This window comes from Syngnathus acus, chromosome 2, assembly GCF_901709675.1.
Source record: "Syngnathus acus chromosome 2, fSynAcu1.2, whole genome shotgun sequence".
NCBI lineage: Eukaryota > Metazoa > Chordata > Actinopteri > Syngnathiformes > Syngnathidae > Syngnathus > Syngnathus acus.
Genome location: NC_051088.1, coordinates 4155709 through 4174663, shown reverse-complemented (window position 1 = coordinate 4174663; position 18955 = coordinate 4155709). Strand labels below are relative to the sequence as shown.

Genomic DNA, 18955 nt, shown 5'->3' with positions numbered 1-18955 from the left:
GCCAACATTAAGAAAATGACCAAGTTTGACTTCTTGAATCCTATGCTTGTGCTCATTGGTAAGTTCGAAGTGTTTCTCTCTGCCATCCTCGTGGGTCGTTATTTTTATTCGCAATTCTTTCCATTCTGACCAGTTCTCTTTCCGTTCCTGCGGCCACTGTTGGAGAAGATGGACGTGACTTTCTTCCCCGCCGACGTGTTGACTTTCTTCTATAATTTCCTACAGACCATCAAAGCTGATCGGAACAAAAAAAGTGACAAAGTAATAATTTAGTCAAGACACGGTCATTTTATATTTACTTTATACCATATTTAGGACTCACATTCTTGCCCTAAAACAAATTAACCAAAGAAAAATGCTTGTTTTGTCTTCTTTCCTGACAGAACCGAGTAGATTTTATGCAGCTTATGGTGGACTCTCAGAGTTCAGGATCCAGCAAAGAAAATGCTAACAACCAAAAAGGTAGGTGCAAAAAGTTACGAGAGAGATATACAGCACATACATTGAAACAGTCATCTCCAACTATCGATCCTCGGTCTTCTAAAATTTCTTGCGCACTCCTAAATATTGTCGTAAGGCATTTTTAGAACATTCTATAAGTAACCAAAACAAGCTAAAGACCCACAGGAGCCTCCAATAGGACATCTTATTTCCATCTCGTTATTTGATCATCTTCCATTTGTGTCGCAGGTCTGACTGATCATGAAATCCTCTCTCAGGCCATGATCTTCATTTTTGCCGGTTATGAAACAAGCAGCAGCTCACTGTGTTTCCTAGCTTACAACCTAGCAACTCACCCCCACATCCAGAAGGCCTTACAAGAGGAGATTGATGAAACATTTCCAGACAAGGTCACTTTTCAAACTTGTCTGTCGTTTGTCATCAGCCAGTTTTGTGTCCCACAACTGCACGTGACATCGATGCAGGTTCGACCGCGCTACGAGGACCTGATGCAGATGGAATACCTGGATATGGTGATGAACGAGTCATCGAGGCTGTACCCTATCGCGAATCGATTGGAAAGGGTAGCGAAGGCGTCCGTGGAAGTCAACGGTGTGACAATTCCGAAGGAAACCGTTATCATGGTACCCGTTTACGCTCTACACCGTGACCCTTCTTTGTGGCCTGAACCGGAGGCTTTCAAACCTGAAAGGTACGAGAATGAAGGGCAAGGGAGGGCAATTGGCAATTGGCCTGGATGGGTATTTGTTATGTTCTTTGTTTTAGGTTTAGCAAAGAGAACAAAGACAGTATAGATCCGTACGCCTTCTTGCCATTTGGAGCAGGGCCAAGGAATTGCATTGGAATGCGATTTGCTCTCCTGATGATGAAGTTGGCCTTGGTGGAGATCTTGCAGCACTTCAGCTTTGTCCCCTGCAAGGAAACAGACGTGAGTCAACAATTTCAGTCGTTTTGAAGCTGTAATGGGTTTTTGATTTTTTTTAAATTCTCTTAGATTCCGATGGAGTTGTCAATAGATGGATTTACATCACCCAAGAATCCTATCAAAGTGAAACTTGTGCCAAGAGCGGCCAGAGCGGATTGTACTGCAAGAGAAATCTGATTCTCTCTCTCTCTCTCTCTCTCTCTCTCTCTCTCTCTCTCTCTCTCTCTCTCTCTCTCTCTCTCTCTCTCTCTCTCTCTCTCTCACATATCCCAGCGGGCAAACTCCACACAGGGAGTTTTTATTTTTAATTTTAAAGTAATTCACGAAATTGTCTGTATTGCAATGGCTCACGAGTATTTTTTGTTACGATCACATTTATTTTATAATAGGATATTTTAAAAATTATGTATATAAAAATGAAATTGCAATTAAAAATAATTTTACACAAGTTAAATAAATTTAAAAAAGAATTGTAACCAAACTGTTCTAAATGAATACGTACAACTGTTTTGTACTTGTAAAAATATATCCAATTCTTTGGATATAAAAGTCTAAACCACTGTACCATCATTCTGCCTTTAGAGGGAGACCTTGTGCCACATTTTCAAAACGATTGTTCGAGTACTTGAGGAACAATTAAGGCTTATGATCTGAGTCAGTATTCATAAAGCTTTTGTCACTTCCAACTTAATAAACTCCACGAAATTGTTGGAGTTGGATTTATATGAAATATAATGTCCCTAAGTACTAATGTTACAACACTAAGCATAACTGCATGATGGAATCTACTACAAACACCATCCGTTTCGATTGAAACCATCACTGAGGTATTAATTCATGTGAAAATGATGTTGTAATTGACGTAATTTAGCCAAATGCCAAAATTAGCGCAAATGTAAACCGCCGATTTAGCAGGTGGGCTTCATATTTTGTTCTTCTTTTCTTGTAAAAATCTATTTCTTGTTGAATCGATAATTTCATTAATTGAAAGTTAAATAGTGTCTGTGGATACTTGAGGAATTATCGCGATTATTACGTGCATCATTTTTATTCAAGTTGTGTATTTGTGTCGAACGATGTATAGTCCGATAAACCATTGAAATGGATGTAAACACTGGGTGGGTGCCAGACTCACTCATGGTGCGAAACAAAGAGCTTTATCCCACTAAAACGGGTACGCCTTAATCCCGCCCCCTTAACGAAGAGCGTGACCGCCATTGGCCAGAGTATGAAAAAGCATGGCTGCTATTGGCTGCGAGCGTTGAGTCGTTGCCCGTGTGTTGTTTGGTTTTGGAGTAGGAGCGCCTTTTGACAGCGGACTGCTCCGAGCCAAACGTTTCAGCAGCAACAATTTCTGGGTTTGTGGAATATTGACGCGTGGGAGACGAGGGTTTATGAAGGTATGAATAACATTGATGTGGTTTTTTTTTTTTTTAATGTTTGCCATTTCTTATGACTAATTTCCTTGAACAAGGAAGGTGGGTTATCTGACCTGCGCTGAGTGAATTTTATTGATGGTTGGAGTGCAACTACTCGGTATTTGTCTTAATAAAAACTGCAATTCCGAACAGTTGTTTTTCATGTTTATGGAATAAGCAGCAAGGAGATATGAATGATCTTGTAATCATTGTTCGCTCTAATTTTATTTTCCTGATGAGTTTCATATATTAAAGTGAATGGTGCGTCCATGAAAAAGAATTGCAGTTGCCCCTGTGAGGCAAGTGCTAGTAGCGAATCATTTGCTGCTCCTGAGTAACCGTAATAATCATTTATTGCTCTGAACGCACCCTGGAAAGGATGTCGTCTTGCCTTCCATGATGTCTGCTCTAACGATGGAAAAAAATGCTACAAGCATATGGGACATCTTTTGCAGATTTATCAGAGCTGATTCTTGAATCCTTGCAAGCTTTGGAGTGGGATTCCAATTTGCTCTTGAGTGTTGACTCCTATGGTGCGGGCATCCCTGGAATGTTGGAATGGTTCTTCATTGAAGTTGAGCTACAAGGATCAGGTAACAAGGCAAAAGTGGTCCACGTTGACGAGAGCCTCCCCAAATAAACAGCAAGAAAGTAACAAGTGGTTAATACTGTTGGCCATGAGGGGCCTGGAACAAGTTTATGTTACAATTGTGTAAAATACCTGAGCGATTCTTCACGCAAAAACCTTCAAAAATCTTGCTGCAAATAGTTTGACTTGGCATTTCAGTCAGTTGAGCCACAGGATAAACCGAGGAATTTGAGAGACAACACTCAAGTGTACTCACTTTACAGACTCTCCAGACAGCGAGGAGACACTTTGAAGCATAAACATTAGTGAGACACTGTGAAATCAAGTGTGGAAAGTGAAGCAGCTGCAATAAACGCGAGTATTATTTCTAAATTGAGATCCAGAATTTCTTCTCGTTGCAACATTAATTACAACGTAATCATTTGTAATTTTATGCAAATTCATAAAATTGTAACAGTCTGAAGTTTTTAAATGACTTTTTTAATGCCAAATACAGCATCAAAGTAGAATTATAATTTGATCAAATTGATGTATGTGTCATTAACGTGATTCTCAAAAATGTTTTGATTATTTCTAAATTCAGAATCAAAATCTAATGGGAACATATGAGGATGAATCATATCAATCATAAATCAGAACAACAAGTGAGAAGAAAAATTCCATTTGTCGGTCCATCCATCCCTCCCTCCATCATCCCTCCCTCGCTCCCTCCCTCCCTCCCTCCCTCCATCCATCCCTCCATCCATCCCTCCATCCATCCATCCATCCATCCATCCATCCATCCATCCATCCATCCATCCATCCATCCATCCATACCTGTAATTATGATTTTAATTTTTCAATTCCTTTGATGTGCTTTTTTGCCAGTTGCGCATTGTAGCAAATGACAGACTCTTACTCGTGTGTTGCTACGTAATTACAATGAGAGGGATGTGGATGAAACCGTTCTAAGGGTGGCTTGTAGTTACAAAGACAAATGACATCAGTGGCGCATTCTAATGTCAAGGCAACAATGTGCGGCGAATCTTACATTGAACCACTCAACATGCCCTTAAGTTCCCAGAATGCCTGACACGTTGCATGAGCTCCAATCTAAGCAGCCTGTCCATTATTACAATAATTATTTATCGAATTGCAAACCTCCTTCTTGAAATCTACTCAAGTTTTTTTTTCCACAAGAGTAGCCATAGCAGTATATTTTGTTTTAGTGGCTTGTTTGCTGTAATACTCGAGTGACTCCAATTACCAGAGACAAATTCCTTATGTGTTGTAATACTTGGCAGACAAAAATGATTCAAAAACAACAGTTCAAAAAGGCCTAGCTGCTTGTTTCTCACTCCCTGTGCCTTTCTTCCTTCTTTCTTTAGGACGGGAAGATGAATGTGGAAGCTCTGAGTAGAGCGGAGCTGTTGACACTCCTCAGTATTTTGGAGGGAGAGCTCGAGGCCCAGGAGGTGGTCATTCATGCCTTTAGGGTAAGTAGACCCAAGTAGACAACACCCGACTCCCTCGAGACACTGCCAGTGAATACGGGTTATCTATTTACGACTGAAATTAACCTGTCTCAGCATTACGCTTGCAAAAAGAATGTCACTGAACTGAGAGGGGATGTATAAACAGGAAAAGAAGGAAGCAGCATGAGTACAGACAATGGTGTGGGATTTTGGTTCCACCAATGTCAACATTTTTGCTGTTAGCTCAGTGAGGGGAGCGAGTGATTTGTTCTCAATTTGTCGACTGGGAAAATAACGTGGCATGATATGGAAAATTGGTTTTGACGCGAGGACCGCAGTTCTGGGAAATGCACATAAATGTTCGTACAGGCAATGTATCACAAAGAAGTCAAATATCATCATAAGGCTTCCTTCTTTAAAAACACGAACATTGAGATTTTTTACTGAACTTATGGTAGAAGTGGATGCTGTGCTGTTAGAAATACACATTTTATACATGCAAGCAGACAGTGTAAACGGTAAAATACAGTATGTGAGCTTGCCGACAGAGTGGACAATGACAGGGTGGACATTTATTTGCAAAACGTTCGATATGATTATGAAAATCGAATATTACATGGATGCGGTGACCACTGCTCCATTGCTTTGCAGTGTTTGAGGAAGCTCCCATTTAGTTCTCCCACAATTGCTTCTCACAGTCTGAGCACAGCAGCTTCTCCATGCTTGAATGGAGCCCATTAAATGTCGCTGAATGCCTTGAAAGCACGCCGATGTAACCGGGCTTATAAGCAACAAACGAAGCTAGCGCAATTGTCTTCTTGGCTATTTGTGTCATAGTCCAGATTGGATGCATGTATGGCACAAAACAAGCCCGCAGCAATCAGGTTTTGGACAAGTGGATTGTCGCATCATTGTGTGTCCTTCTTTGTATTTCAGGCTTTGCTGTCTTCCTTTTAGCGTCCCACACCACAATCATGTTACACAGCAATATTCAAGGCAGCTCTTAATTAACCACGGCCCTTGTCCCATCTGCCCAATCACACGCACACACACACACACACACACACACACACACACACACACACACACACACACACACACACACACACACACACACACACACACACACTCATGTGGTCTCCAGTGGGTTGTTTCGAGGTTGGGTGTTGTCTCTGTGGTCTTCCAAAATCACTGCCTTTCGTCCTTTCCTCTGTGGACTGTCCAACAAATACAGGACGGCTGCTCTGACAAGCAGCGGTGCTACAAAAAAAATGTCTATTCATATTTCACTGATGGTTTCATTCGGGGCCACCACCTTGGTTGTATATTAGAGGGTCAAACAATAATCACTGGTGTCTTGCTCACATTCCAACTTTTGTAAAATCCATTAAAACTCAAAGGCATCGTTTGACAGTCTCATATTAACCTATGACCTTTCTCGTTTAATTATACTACACATTGCAGCTTTAAAGATTCCCTAACAGAGGACTTGGACAAGCAATTGCACTAGAGGGAAAATTCCTGAGAACATGACACCACAAACAGGTCATATTCCAGTGGGAGTGGCCTAGCTTTTGACTTGTCTTTATCTAATAGGGAAAGAGCAAATATCTGTCTGTCTGTCAGGCATGAATGGCTCTGAGGCCTTGTACCTTAAAGGAATGCCCGTTTAAGACATGAAACTGGGAGTGGTGCTACTTTTCTGTCTGTGCTGAACATTTCTACAATTTCTGTATCCTAAATAAGAGAGCTAAAAGTTCTCTTGGGTCTAATACAATGGATTTTCAAGGTTCTCAAGACCTTATACACTATGTGTGATTAGAATGCTGCAGCCACATTCCCACAGCGTTTTTCCTGTCATATCCTTTTGTTATTTTTTGCTTTGTCATCACATGATGATGTGGTTTTCCAAGTGTAGACAATTCTTTTATTGTGGACGTCCAACTTGCAAGGAATTAGATAAATCTGACTTGATATTGGCCGGATGTCGTAAATTTTTGTGCATGTCTAAATGCACGCCTGTTTCAGATTTAAAAACAAAAATAAAAAAAGCCCATTTGTTTATCAAGTCAGTAACTTGTGCCACAAGGCGCCACTATTTATGATTGTGTTTAACCGGTTGACAAGAAAACTTTATGTTTTGTATATGGTTCATCTGAGGAAAAGAAAGCAACAGCTTTACCAAATTTACTCAAATCTACTCATAATAATGTTCTCATAGCAAAGTCTGTTGGCTTACTTCCTCATCAATAACCAACTAATGTCCAAGTCAGTTAAACATTAGTCAGTGGCAGTCTCCTTGTATGCCCCTTAAGATGGTGAGGTTATTTTATTAGTCTGAGGCATGTGTGTCAAACTCTGGCCTGCAGGCCAAATGTGGCCCGCAGTGCAATTATATTTGGCTCGCGAAGACACATTTTGCATCGCCTTTGTGTCAATACTTAAATTGCATATTGTCTTTACTTTTAAAAAATAGAGATGTTTTAAAAAAATTTGAACAGTTCTTACTAGTCACTGATTTCAAAACTAGTTATTCATCAATTTGTTGTGTAGCCTATACTGTATATAATATGAGACGTTCATACATTTATTTGAGTTGACAGTCATAATGGCCCTCCGAAGGAAACTATGACTATGATGTGGCCTGCGAAAAAAATTAGTTTGACACAGATGGTCTAAGCCGCAGGGGTGTCAAACTCATTTTTTTCGCGGGCCGCACTGTAGTCATTGCTTCTTTCGGAGGGCCATTATGAATGTCAACCCAAATAAATGTATGAGCACCTCATATTATATACAGTAAAAGCTACAAAACAAACTGACAAATAACTCATTTTCAAATCAGACGAGCAAAAACTGGTCAAATATTTAAAAAAAAAGATATTGAAGTGAAGACAATTTGCAATTCTAGTACTGACACAAATTTGATGCACAATTTGTCTTCGCGGGCCACATAAAATGATGTGGCGGGCCGTATCTGGCCCCTGGGCCTTGAGTTTGACACCTGTGGTCTAAGGTCTGTAAACCCCCTCATGTTTTATTTATTTGAGCGCATAACCATTTACAGTTTAAGTAAGATGTCTCCATTTTACTCTGAAAGCTACTACACAAACCTTTTCAGAAAATGGTAGTGCTGAAAATACATTGACTTGAAGTGTATGTGGAAGTAAATAGACAACCAGTGTCTAAAAAACAGTAGACGGGAGCCAGCTAACAAAATTTTAGTCTGCACTACAAGGGTGTAGCTTGTGGAAACGGCAGTAAATCGTCCAGTAGCCCTCTCTGGAATTTGCTGGGAGCAAAGTCAAAAGATGTGAGACAGCGGTCAACAGCTCGACCATGGTCGTCAACAAATTAATGAGGAAACTGGAGGAAAAACACAGGTGCGCTCTTATCCATTCATGCTCATTTATTAGTTAAATGCCTTCCACGGTATTTGTTCAAGAGCGAAATGAAAGGCTTGACTGTTTGTGCGTAACAGGAGAAATGCTCTCTCACAGTACCATTGGCCTCCTTAATGACCACACCAGCGGCAGATTTCATTGTTTGACAGTCTTTACACGGTTCCACTGAGGAAACAAGACTCCGTGGCTCTTGTCTTCTCACACAAGGCTGTGATTGTGCCTTTCGGCGATAGCTAACCGACTGACAACAGATCCCTGCAGGTGTAGGTCAGGTTGTCAGTCACATGTCACATTAGTCGCCTGATGTGACACGTTGATGAAAAGAAAAAAAAGAATGTGTAGCATGCCTATTCTGGTCGCAAAACTATTCCAGGCACGAGTTGTTTTCATTGCCAGGAGAAAAATTCCAAGTGCATAATTATTGTTCGATCAGTTCCTTTATCCGGTTTGATTGTGAAGAAATTTGTCGTCAGTGGCTGCAGAGAAGTGAGTCTTGCGACATTCTCATAAAAGTAAGCACACCCTGTTATTATGAAGACGACTATCTTGTAAATAAATGAAAAAGGCACCACACACTAGCTCACAGGTGTCAAACTCAAGGCCCGGGGGCCAGATCTGGCCCGCACATAATTTTATGTGGCCCGCGAAGACAAATTGTGCATCAAATTCGTGTGTCATTACTAGAATTGCAAATTGTCTTCACTTTTAATAATATATTTGTTTAAAAATATTTGACCAGTTTTTACTCGTCTGATTTGAAAATAAGTTATTTGTCAGTTTGTTTTGTAGCTTTTACTGTATATAATATGAGGTGCTCATACATTCATTTGGGTTGACAGTCATAATGGCCCTCCGAAAGAAGCTATGACTACAATGTGGCCCGCGGAAAAAAATGAGTTTGACACCCCTGCACTAGCTCAATGGTCATCTTGGGAAAATAAGCACTGCAGTTTTACTCAATTCAGTCTAGAACAACTTGCTCACAGGTAAAAAAAAGAAATACAGACGCAAGTGAAAAAGACAGCGTGCACCAACTCTCACAACGAAGCCGAGTGGGTCAGGCATGCAGACAATGGCTGGGACCGAAGGCATTGAGACTGTGTCTTTGTGCGAGTCCTCTAATCTCTTCTCTGAGGGTTACATTCTTTGTTTAGCCAGAGACAGAGATTCAAATTCAACGTCTTTACTGTTGCCCCGAGGGTGCACAAGTGTCTGTTTATATTGTAGTCGTCTATGAGCAAGCGGAAGAAAAAAATGAGACTGCCAGCGTGCAACATTTCTGAGAAATGATGATAAATTGGCGGAAGTATTTGTTGCATTACGTTTGGGAAGGAGGAGGACGGGGTCCTTTAAGGACAGCCTGGGGCGACGTATGACAATAGCTTGATTGTATCTGCTTAAGAGTTAATGTGTTGTTTTTTTTATAATGCACCGTCATGCTTCATTTCTTGACATTTCGATAACCTTGACTCATGCAGAATACAGCATGTGTCAACTTTAATTCTGAAATATTTTGATAATCTTCCTCATCCGTTTGATTTCATGGCCTGGTCATTCACCTCTGCGTCTCTGGGGAGGAATTAACATCTGCTTTTGGAAGGGGGTGTACAATCTCACCCCTTTGTGTTTTGGTTGTGGAGGAAGACCATCTGCTTGTGCTCACACTTACAATAACATGTTCTACACATAGACAGACAGACGTGCACGCACATGCGCACACACACACGCACACATACATTAAAAATGTATTTCTTTCATTTCCTTCAAGTAATAAAAATGTCAGTTTTACATCTTAAATCTTGCAATAGTATTGATATACAATTAACACTCCAAACCCATATTAATTAATTTATTTATTTATTTAATTTGTATAGTTAATTTTCCTAAATATCATGCAACTCTATCCTGAAGTATGAAAAGTGACTGACTGACCTGCATTGAGTACTGTAACTGTCACTGTCAGTGTATCAGTCAGTGTCAGTTATAAAATGTCATACGATTGATTTGTTTGTGTCCTTCAGGCTCAACACAAAGATGCTTTCATCCAAGAGCGTTATGGCCAGTATGACCTCAGCGATCCATTCCTGGCCTTACAACGGGACAGCAAAGCAGCAGAGAACGAAAGCACATTGGCCCAGACTCATGCAAGCCTGCAGGGGCAAGGAGTGGGCCCAAACCCTTTGGCTGTTCTCAAACTGGTCATGGCCCATTGCAAGAGGATGCAGGAAAGGATGATGAGACAGTTGGCCGCCACTGAGAGCAGACACAGAAGGGTAATTAATTGCCACACGTTTTATCAGGTTGTAAAACACACACCCAGGTACAATTTGCATGTGTGATGATTCCAAACAGCAGGAAGTGTCACGTTGAGGCTCGTACAATAGCCCGATTGTGAGAGTAAATATGTATTTGAGCTCCAGGTGTCTCTCTGTGACCACACTCAGAGTTAGAGACTTCAGACAGTAGGCGGGTTGCACCCTGGAGTGGTTGCCAGCCAATAGCAGGGCACACATCAACCATTCACACTCACAATCACACCTACGGGCAATTTGAAGTGGTCACTCGGGCTACGTTACGTGTTCTTGAAATGTGGGATGGAAACCGGCATACCCACGCAGGCACGGGGAGAACATGCAAACTCAACAGGCAAAGGCCAGAATCGAACACTGCACCTCAGCTCTGTGCCGCTGCAATTTTCTATATTTTTTCTATTTCTCTACATATACTTACAGAAATTGCCTCTTAATGAACATATATGCCTAATATATATGCATACATACATGGTACTCCCCCATTCCAAAAATTCCTTATGAGTAAAATCATTTTGTCAGTTTTCCTTATTCTTACCTTGTATAAAAGCAGGTTGATTCATCAGTCTTATATTTCTGTGTTTGACAGATGATAGCCGATCTAGCAGAAGAAAAACTGCGTCCTGCCCATGAATCTTCACAGAGTGACAATTTCTCCTTGATACTGCAAACAGAAAGAAATGAACTGTTGCAACAGGTGCTGACCCGCATGATACTTTTGCTGTGGATGTGCTTGTGTTAAAGGCGCCAAAAGTATCGAACTTGCCGAAACATGACAGACGAGAGCCGAGAAGATCGTGTTGCTATTTATTTTTCTTCTTCCTCCTTTTTTTGCCGCTCTGTTTTTTTTTTCCGGACTAAAAGCCGTGATTTACTGTAAAAACCGGGGAGGTCGCAGGAAAACATCACCGGGGCGCCATTGTTTACCTCAGTGGGGTGGGCAGGGCTTTTAAAGTTCATGGACATACACAGGCACCATTATGCACACGCACATGGCTGGCGGAGAGGAAACAGATGAGGAAGAGGCCATTGTTTGATTGTCCTGCACAGGGGTTTATGGCCTCAGGAAACGTGAGCTAATGGAGCTACATGTCTGGTCAACTCGAGCACACATGCTGGAGTGCAGCGTCAGACTCTACATTAGGGCCTTACGTAAGACAGTTTTCCGCAGCTTTTCCTGATGGAGTCATTATAGTTCATTTTATACCTCCACCAAGCTGTTGAAGCAAGATAGCGAGCCTAATTATTTCTAAGTACAGTGATAGAAATTAATGATGTACTACACCTCAATAGATTTGTTTTAAAAGCTTGAGTTTCTTTTAGAATTTATGTTTTATGGCATGTCACCACAAAATATTCCCACTTATAAGTGGAAATAATGATTCCCACAAGTGCCAGCCACTGATCGTAAATGAGATTTTTGTATGTGCAAGCATAAATGTTTTTGGAAAAACCTTTGTTGAAGAAATTAGGATACACAGTTGAAAGTCTAGCAAAGCTGAATCTCAAGAGATACAGACTGTATAATATACAATCATAAAAACCTAATTACCATAAAAGACACCATAGAACACAAATATTGTTGAATTAGGTCTGACAGCTCTTTTTAAAAAAAATTTGGTGGAGTCCAATCTCAGTTTTTGACACTATAGGATCCCTATTATTATTATTATTTAAATATGTAAAGCACCAAGATAGAATAGTTTTGAAAATAAAAAAAAATACATGAAATGAAATAGAATTTACAATGGTATGCCCATGGTTTAAAACCAAAATGACCATTAACCTTAAATCTTAATTCCTATTATGCTATCTTTATAATTATATATATTGATCGTAGCGACAAGTACTAGCTAATGCTGCAATTCAACAAGACAGGGTTATGCTGCCTCCTTGTGGTCATAAGCTAACCTGCTTTACTAACCAATGCTCTTATCTTTCCAGCTTGAAATTGAGCGTGCAGCAGTGCGGCGACTGGAGAGAGAACAGGATGAGGCTGTGAGCCAGGCGGAGGAGTCATTGAGCCAGCAGGAGCAGCTTTCATCCACTCTCAGCCTGGAGCTCCAGAAAGCCAGTAGCCGAGCACAGGAGGAGGCACAGAAGGTCTCAGAGCTCCGTACTCTGCTCAAAGAGGAGACAGATGCAGTGGAAAAGCTACAGATGCTCCTCGATGAGGAAAAGAGTAGAGCAGCGGAGCTTGAGGTTCAGTCTAGTAGAAAGCTTGCTGATTTTACCACAGAACGTGAGCAACTGAAAGTCAAGCTCATGGAGGAAGAGGAAAGGAGTAAAGACCTGAGGAGACAACTTGAGCAGTTGAAAAGAAGATTGGATGAAACCAGCGAGCCCAAAATGGGGCCGAAGGAGGCGTTGACGTCACCATCGAAGATGATAGTCGTGTCTACCTCCGTTCAGACTGAGCCTGATGGGAAACTAATTGTCCCTGTGAAAACGTCCTCGGTGTTAAAACTCAATGGGCATCACGATGGGAGAGGAACAGAAAATACATTGGTGCTGGAAAATGGAGCAGGAGCAAGCTTACTTTCTCCTCCGCATCCTCAGACAGTACCTTACTCTCCCTCCAGCACCGCCTCCTCTTCTCTCTCCTCTTCTCCTGTTTCCTCGCCAGTTTTGGCCAAACATTTCAACAGCCCCATTTTCCATCAGTCCTCCTACCAGGCTGGAGTCAATCAGCGATTCCAAGCTGCCAGACATAAGTTTCAAACGCAGGCGGAGCTGGAGCAGCACGGTGGGCCTCTTTCCCCCAGGGACCTCTCACCCACCACCTCCTCCAACCCTCCCCCACCAGAACACAGTGCAGCCAAGCAGCTGGCCCGCAATACAGTCACACAGGTGCTGTCCCGGTTCACAAGCCAACAGGCCGGTGTCAAGATGGTACCGTTGAGCAGCTCTCCGTTTGGTACAGACTACCGTAATGTAGCTGCATCACCTCCCGGGGGGAGGTCACCTTCTGGGCCGCTATCTCCGGGTATCCGTTCCCCTCTCACACCCCGATCGGAGAGGACTCATCCTCCTCCGATTCCTCCCAAGAGGCCCGGCATGAGTCCGACTCCTGGCTCTCCGAGTCATTCTGCCCGAGCCAGCCTGTTCCCCGAGCTTTCGGGGAACTGCGGCAGCGGACAGGAAGGAGCAACAGAACCTGACCTGGTTTTATCGTCTTCTAGTTAACATCCACATCATACTGAAGCACACAGTTTCTACTTGCCACACAACCTGGGTCATGTTAATCCATCAGAATTTTGCACAGCTTCCTCTTTGGAGGACTGCACAGAGCATGGAGCCAGAGAATATAAGCTAGTTTTGGCATGTTTCGAATGGATGGCACAACATTAAAGAAGCTTCTGTGATTAGTGTCGTATAAATTCTGATGACGATGATAAAAGATGACTATAGATGACTACGGCAGCAACACATTCTACCGGGAGGGACTCCCTACTCACACCATAGCGAGCCACTACCACTGGCGGTGCTAGGATTTTTTCCCTTGGGGGGCCAAGTTTTTCTGGGTTCCATAAAACAAACTGGAGATATTTTACAAACCCCCAAAATTTCTCAGAAAACTTTGGGGGATGGGTGAAAATGTGAAACAAAAATTGGGATGCAATGAATCTGTAGATTGACTTAAGAAGTGTCACAGCACTATCCCTGAATGCTGAAAACAGACACATTAAAAAAATACATTTGATGCAACACTGTTTTAGTTGTAGATGAGGAAACACAAATTTGTTGTAAGTGGTTGCAACCAATTCATAAAAAGACTGTTTTGTTTATATAAAGGCTCTTTCAAAGAATACTTCACTGTAAATCAAACGCAGTCACATAAATGATTGCACTTAAAGCACACCGAGACTAAACTGCAGTACTAGAAAAATGTTAATCTGGGAAACTTTGATGTTAACCAAATAGTAAAGAGATGTCACGCATGTTGATTCCTGCAACTATTGTAGCCATTATATGTCAAATTAACTGTATTGTGTTTTTGTAACCGATTTGATTTTCAATCATTTGTATGTTTACAACATTGACTTTACATAGCTTTTCAACCAAGAAGAGCATATTATCTTCTGAGAGGCCTCACTCACGCAACTCAAGATTACAAATGTAACAATGAATATGGGAATCGGAGAAGATTTTAGCCAATGATACAAAATAAATTACAACTCTGCGCTGACAGTGTACAAAACAGTTTTGTCTTTTTACACGCTCAGCTAACAACCTTTAGACTCTTGCATGGGTGCAATAGCAGCAATGCAGGCGTGTTCTTTCGTCCTTTAATTCATACAACAGAATGGGGCAGTACAGGCAACACATAACCGATCAGCACAGTCTGAGCATCCATCCAAAAATGTCTGCTTTGAAGTATTGGTATACAGATGCATTTTGATGTGGCCCTACAAAGGTTAACATCTTGCTTTTCATGTGCACTGGGCATTGACCAACACATTACAATACAGCATTTCATGACTCCAAAAGAAAACAGCATATTAAAATAGAAATGTGCATCCGTGGGTGGGAGAATGGAGTTCTTTACCATGGGAAAGAGATTTGGGAAAATGGTTTTTAATGCTTCGTAACAGAAAAGGACAGCAGTGGAGGTCATGTTACCAAAGCAAGAGCACATTACAAAGCATTTCTTTTTTTTTTTGGTTCTTCTTCATCCCCAAGTCTTTATCAATATGTTGTTCTGCACAATTCTTACAACCATTTACTGCAAACTATGATGATCTCATTCATTCTCCCCAAATCAGACATGCATATGTATTACAGTCTGCAAATTGAAGTTTTGATGAGTTTTTTTTTCTTTTTCATGGATTCCTTGCCCCAAACTACTATCATTTTGCTTTGGTTAAGTCCAGTTTGGTTAAGTGATTAGGTAGCTTGAATCTCCCTCTCGCTGACCTTCCACTAGACATTTTGCATCTCCTTGCCAATTTTGTAACTTAGAATTTTGTTCCAGTCGATCTTGGTGCGTGTGACGGGCAGCAGGCGACGTAGAGCCTTAAACGTTGTATCAGACATGGCCTGGTAGTTCTCACTGATTGCAGTCTGGTAGTCAAAGTGGAGGAAAGTACATTAAAGTACATTACTACTGCATACATATTGTATTTTTATCTCATTAAACTGCTACCTGAGGTATAAGCTTACCTGGTAATCATTTTCAGCATTTTCGATAATGTCAACAAATTCCTTAGCCGCTTGAGTTTCACTCTGTTTGAGATACAATTAAGTCATTCTATTTGCAATTTTCACCATTCTTAAAGGAGAAATCAACCCAAAGATTGTCTTTGTAATATGTTCTGTGAGGCCCAACCAGTCATTGTGATTGATGTTTTGTTTGTGGAATATGAATTAAAAATGCAACCTACATCTGTTCTTATGACAGCTCACCAGTTTTCTGAAACTGAGTTGTGATTGTTTGTGACCTGAGCAACTGTGATGTCATTTCCAGTTGACAGCAAATGGCAGCCCCCATGCTGGATAAAAACAGATGAATTTTGCCTCTTAACTTATACTCCACAAAGGCAATATTAGTCAGAATGCCGTGTTTAGACTATTGGGGGTACATACAACATATTATTGTAAAGGAAATTGTGGGTTTGACTCGTCTTGACTTTGTCTTGAGGTTTACTTACAGTCGCTGATATCGATTGCTCGATCTCTTTATGACTAACCAGCTGCACATTCCCATCTTCATAATAGTGGACCTAGATATAGCAGAAGCAAGATTAGTCTTGATTTTTTTTTCCTCATTCATCTTTGCCTTATTCATCATTAAAAAAATTGGGTACACCGAGGTCAATTCACCTGGATTTTCAACACTCCCACAACCTGTGCTGTGGACTGGCCAATGGTAAGTTTCCACTCAGACCTACAGCGACCATTCCTGTTCAGCAATCAAAGCAAGAACAACTGACATTCATTGATGTAAAGGAACAAAAAAAAAAATCTATTGGTGATATAATTTAGCCAATTGCTTAAACATATACCAAGCCCATTAGATGACTTTTCATATAAGACGGTAATATACCAAAAGTTTTTGGGTTGAAACTGATGTCCCTCAATGCAGGCGATGATGGTTTGCTGGCCATCAACAGTTTTCCCATATACCTGTCCCACAGAAATAGTACATAAGGAGAGAAAATGGAACAAGTCTGTATCTCAAATTATTTTTCCCCATTTAAATGTAGTATAAAACTAAAAGCCATTGCTCCCGTCCAGCCCCACATCACTCCTTTTGTTGTGCATGCCTTGGCCACCAGGGGGCAATATGCAAGACATCTAGAGTAGACTGACTCAGTAAGATGAAGTGACATAAGTCCTTTTACACAAATGATTAAAAATTACCTACGAGTATTGTTATATTGTCGACATGTTGCTACGGTTAGTGGTCGGATATTGGTTAACATGGCAATACAGATGTTACTTGTTATCCTGTATATGTTTTTGATGAATTGTTCACTATCTACAAAACTGCTTCTTCCTGTGAAGTGAAGAAGACTCACTGTGCAGACTCCAGTCGGGTAGTGCTCTTTGACGTAGGCACTAAGGGCATTGTCGCAGGAATCCCTCCAGGCTTTAAGAGACGCGTCTCCTTCATATGGCTGCACGTCGCTCACTTCTTTCCGAAGGTGGTCAAAGCGGAAAGACAAGTTGTTGCGAGGGTCCAGGAAGCGCCCCTGACCCAGGTCGCCATGCTCTGTAATCAGGACCTGTGTGAATAAAACCAAGGAAGGTTTGGGGGGTGGACATCATTAAAACTGTGTTTCTATAATGAAGAAGGAAAGATTATGGTGACGCATACCGGGTCTTCAAAGCCATCAAGTCTGGCAGGTGTGAACTGATCCATGTTGTACTGGGCAAAGGAGCTGGACACATGAGACATGTTAGGATGTCTGATGTTATGGGGAAAATAGCTTGATCCATAATAAACGGTACTTACTGTGATGCTCCCTCCCTGAGGAGTGTGTCATTGTCAAGAAGAAGCCGCACATCTGTAAAGACAAAAATACACCTCATGATGACCAAAGTCCAATGGGCAGCCGCAAAATCCTTAAGCACGACTATGTGCAATATACGTGCCATAAAATTACAAACTGATTTGCTCCATTATGACTGGCTACATACGTGTATATAGGCTACTCATATCCAATAAACTTAGTTATAAATGTGTCCAAATACATAATGTTGAGACCTCTTACCATTGAAGACCTCATTGAACTCTCCTGGTGGGGCACGGGTCACAAAGTTGGCTGCAATGCGAACCTTTGAGATAAAAAATAGATACATAGTATGAACATTACATCGTATTTATGAGACTGTAATTTGGTTGTGCTGTCTACAATCATGCTCCTGTTATATATATATGTACATTTCACATTCAAGTGAACCTCTATTATTATACCCAAAAGATATTTGGAAAACCAGAGGATTAGGAGAAAAATGATTGTGACATTGCAAATACCTAAACCTATAACTATTGTTATTTATTAACATGATGCTAATGCAAATGGGACTTAACTGTGTCACATTATCATGAGTGTTCATATATTCTTTGAAGACCACATTATTAAAAAGAACGTGGGTCCTCATCATTGGAGCTTTCAAACATTTACTGCCAATTTGATTTCAGGGGGTGTCCAGGCTCCGTATGAACTAAACGACCTGAAATGGGGACTTCAAGTCATGTGAGACTATAAAATATTTGAGCTGTAACTAAACCCCTCTGACCCAAGAAAACCTCATTGGCTGACGTGCATCCGGATTGATGCTGACGAGCAGAAGTAACGGAAAACTAACACATTTACTATCTGATGCATTTAATCCCGATTCATGGTATGCAAAGATTTAAAGCGTAGATCCCATAATTATTGACCTGAAATAAATACTGCTAGCTGAAGATGCATCACCAGCACTGGCTAAATGGTAAACGAAATCTCTTTTGGGGAATAGCCTTTTTTTTTTTTATTGCAATGTGTCGGCGAATCCCGGCCTTTCCTACCCATTGTGTGAACTTTACTTGTTAGTAAGTTAAAGCAATTGAAGCAGCGAATCAAAGAAGTTAACAAGGTTCAAACCTTCTCTTCGTCTGATAGCGGTTCCTCAAAGTCAGCCATCTTGGCTCATTGTGACCCCACCTACTCGCTCGGATTGACGGAAGCGACACGACTGTTTTTAAGAGATCAAGGAAAAGTGTTACGTGTTCGAGCGAAAAAGAAAAAGAGCACATTTCACTTTAAACAACAACAAAATATATTCACAAGTATGATCAACATTTAAAAGACAACAAAGACAAAGTAAGATTTGGGTGGACGTTATCGGAGTCGGGCTTTTATTACCACTGCTTCCTGTTGTTTAATTTCCTTCAAAATAAAAATGTTA

General features: G+C 41.1%; 3 protein-coding genes across 4 annotated transcripts in view; 2 read left to right on the top strand and 1 right to left on the bottom strand.

The window, feature by feature from the left end:
- LOC119132774 (cytochrome P450 3A40) overlaps positions 1-2096 on the top strand; it is a 3435-nt gene extending 1339 nt beyond the window's left edge. Inside the window, exons 7-13 of the mRNA XM_037268258.1 lie at positions 1-58; positions 134-261; positions 384-462; positions 691-851; positions 927-1153; positions 1228-1390; positions 1457-2096. The exon at positions 1-58 is cut by the window's left edge and continues 91 nt beyond it. Of these exons, the coding sequence (XP_037124153.1) occupies positions 1-58; positions 134-261; positions 384-462; positions 691-851; positions 927-1153; positions 1228-1390; positions 1457-1564 (924 nt within the window). The 3' untranslated portion in view covers positions 1565-2096. The remainder of the gene's footprint in view (positions 59-133; positions 262-383; positions 463-690; positions 852-926; positions 1154-1227; positions 1391-1456) is intronic.
- Positions 2097-2682: 586 nt separating this feature from the next.
- Positions 2683-14163, top strand: LOC119132762 (CTTNBP2 N-terminal-like protein). 2 transcript variants are annotated; one of them, XM_037268241.1, is made up of 6 exons: positions 2683-2787; positions 3261-3398; positions 4762-4869; positions 10271-10522; positions 11148-11255; positions 12503-14163. In XM_037268241.1, exons 2-6 carry the CDS (start codon positions 3336-3338, stop codon positions 13742-13744), a joined length of 1773 nt encoding a protein of 590 aa, XP_037124136.1. In that variant the 5' UTR covers positions 2683-2787; positions 3261-3335; the 3' UTR covers positions 13745-14163. The 2 variants fall into 2 exon arrangements, with proteins under 2 accessions (XP_037124136.1, XP_037124144.1); XM_037268249.1 differs by lacking the exon at positions 3261-3398 and having other exon boundaries at positions 2706-2787.
- Positions 14164-14833: 670 nt separating this feature from the next.
- On the bottom strand, positions 14834-18882 carry capza1b (capping actin protein of muscle Z-line subunit alpha 1b). The gene is made up of 10 exons (XM_037268269.1): positions 18652-18882; positions 17776-17839; positions 17517-17568; positions 17379-17442; positions 17080-17286; positions 16605-16684; positions 16382-16460; positions 16210-16281; positions 15722-15784; positions 14834-15622 (listed from the first exon to the last, which is right to left on the bottom strand). The coding sequence occupies exons 1-10, from the start codon at positions 18688-18690 to the stop codon at positions 15482-15484; spliced, it is 861 nt and encodes a 286-aa protein (XP_037124164.1). The 5' UTR covers positions 18691-18882; the 3' UTR covers positions 14834-15481.
- Positions 18883-18955: the final 73 nt, after the last annotated feature.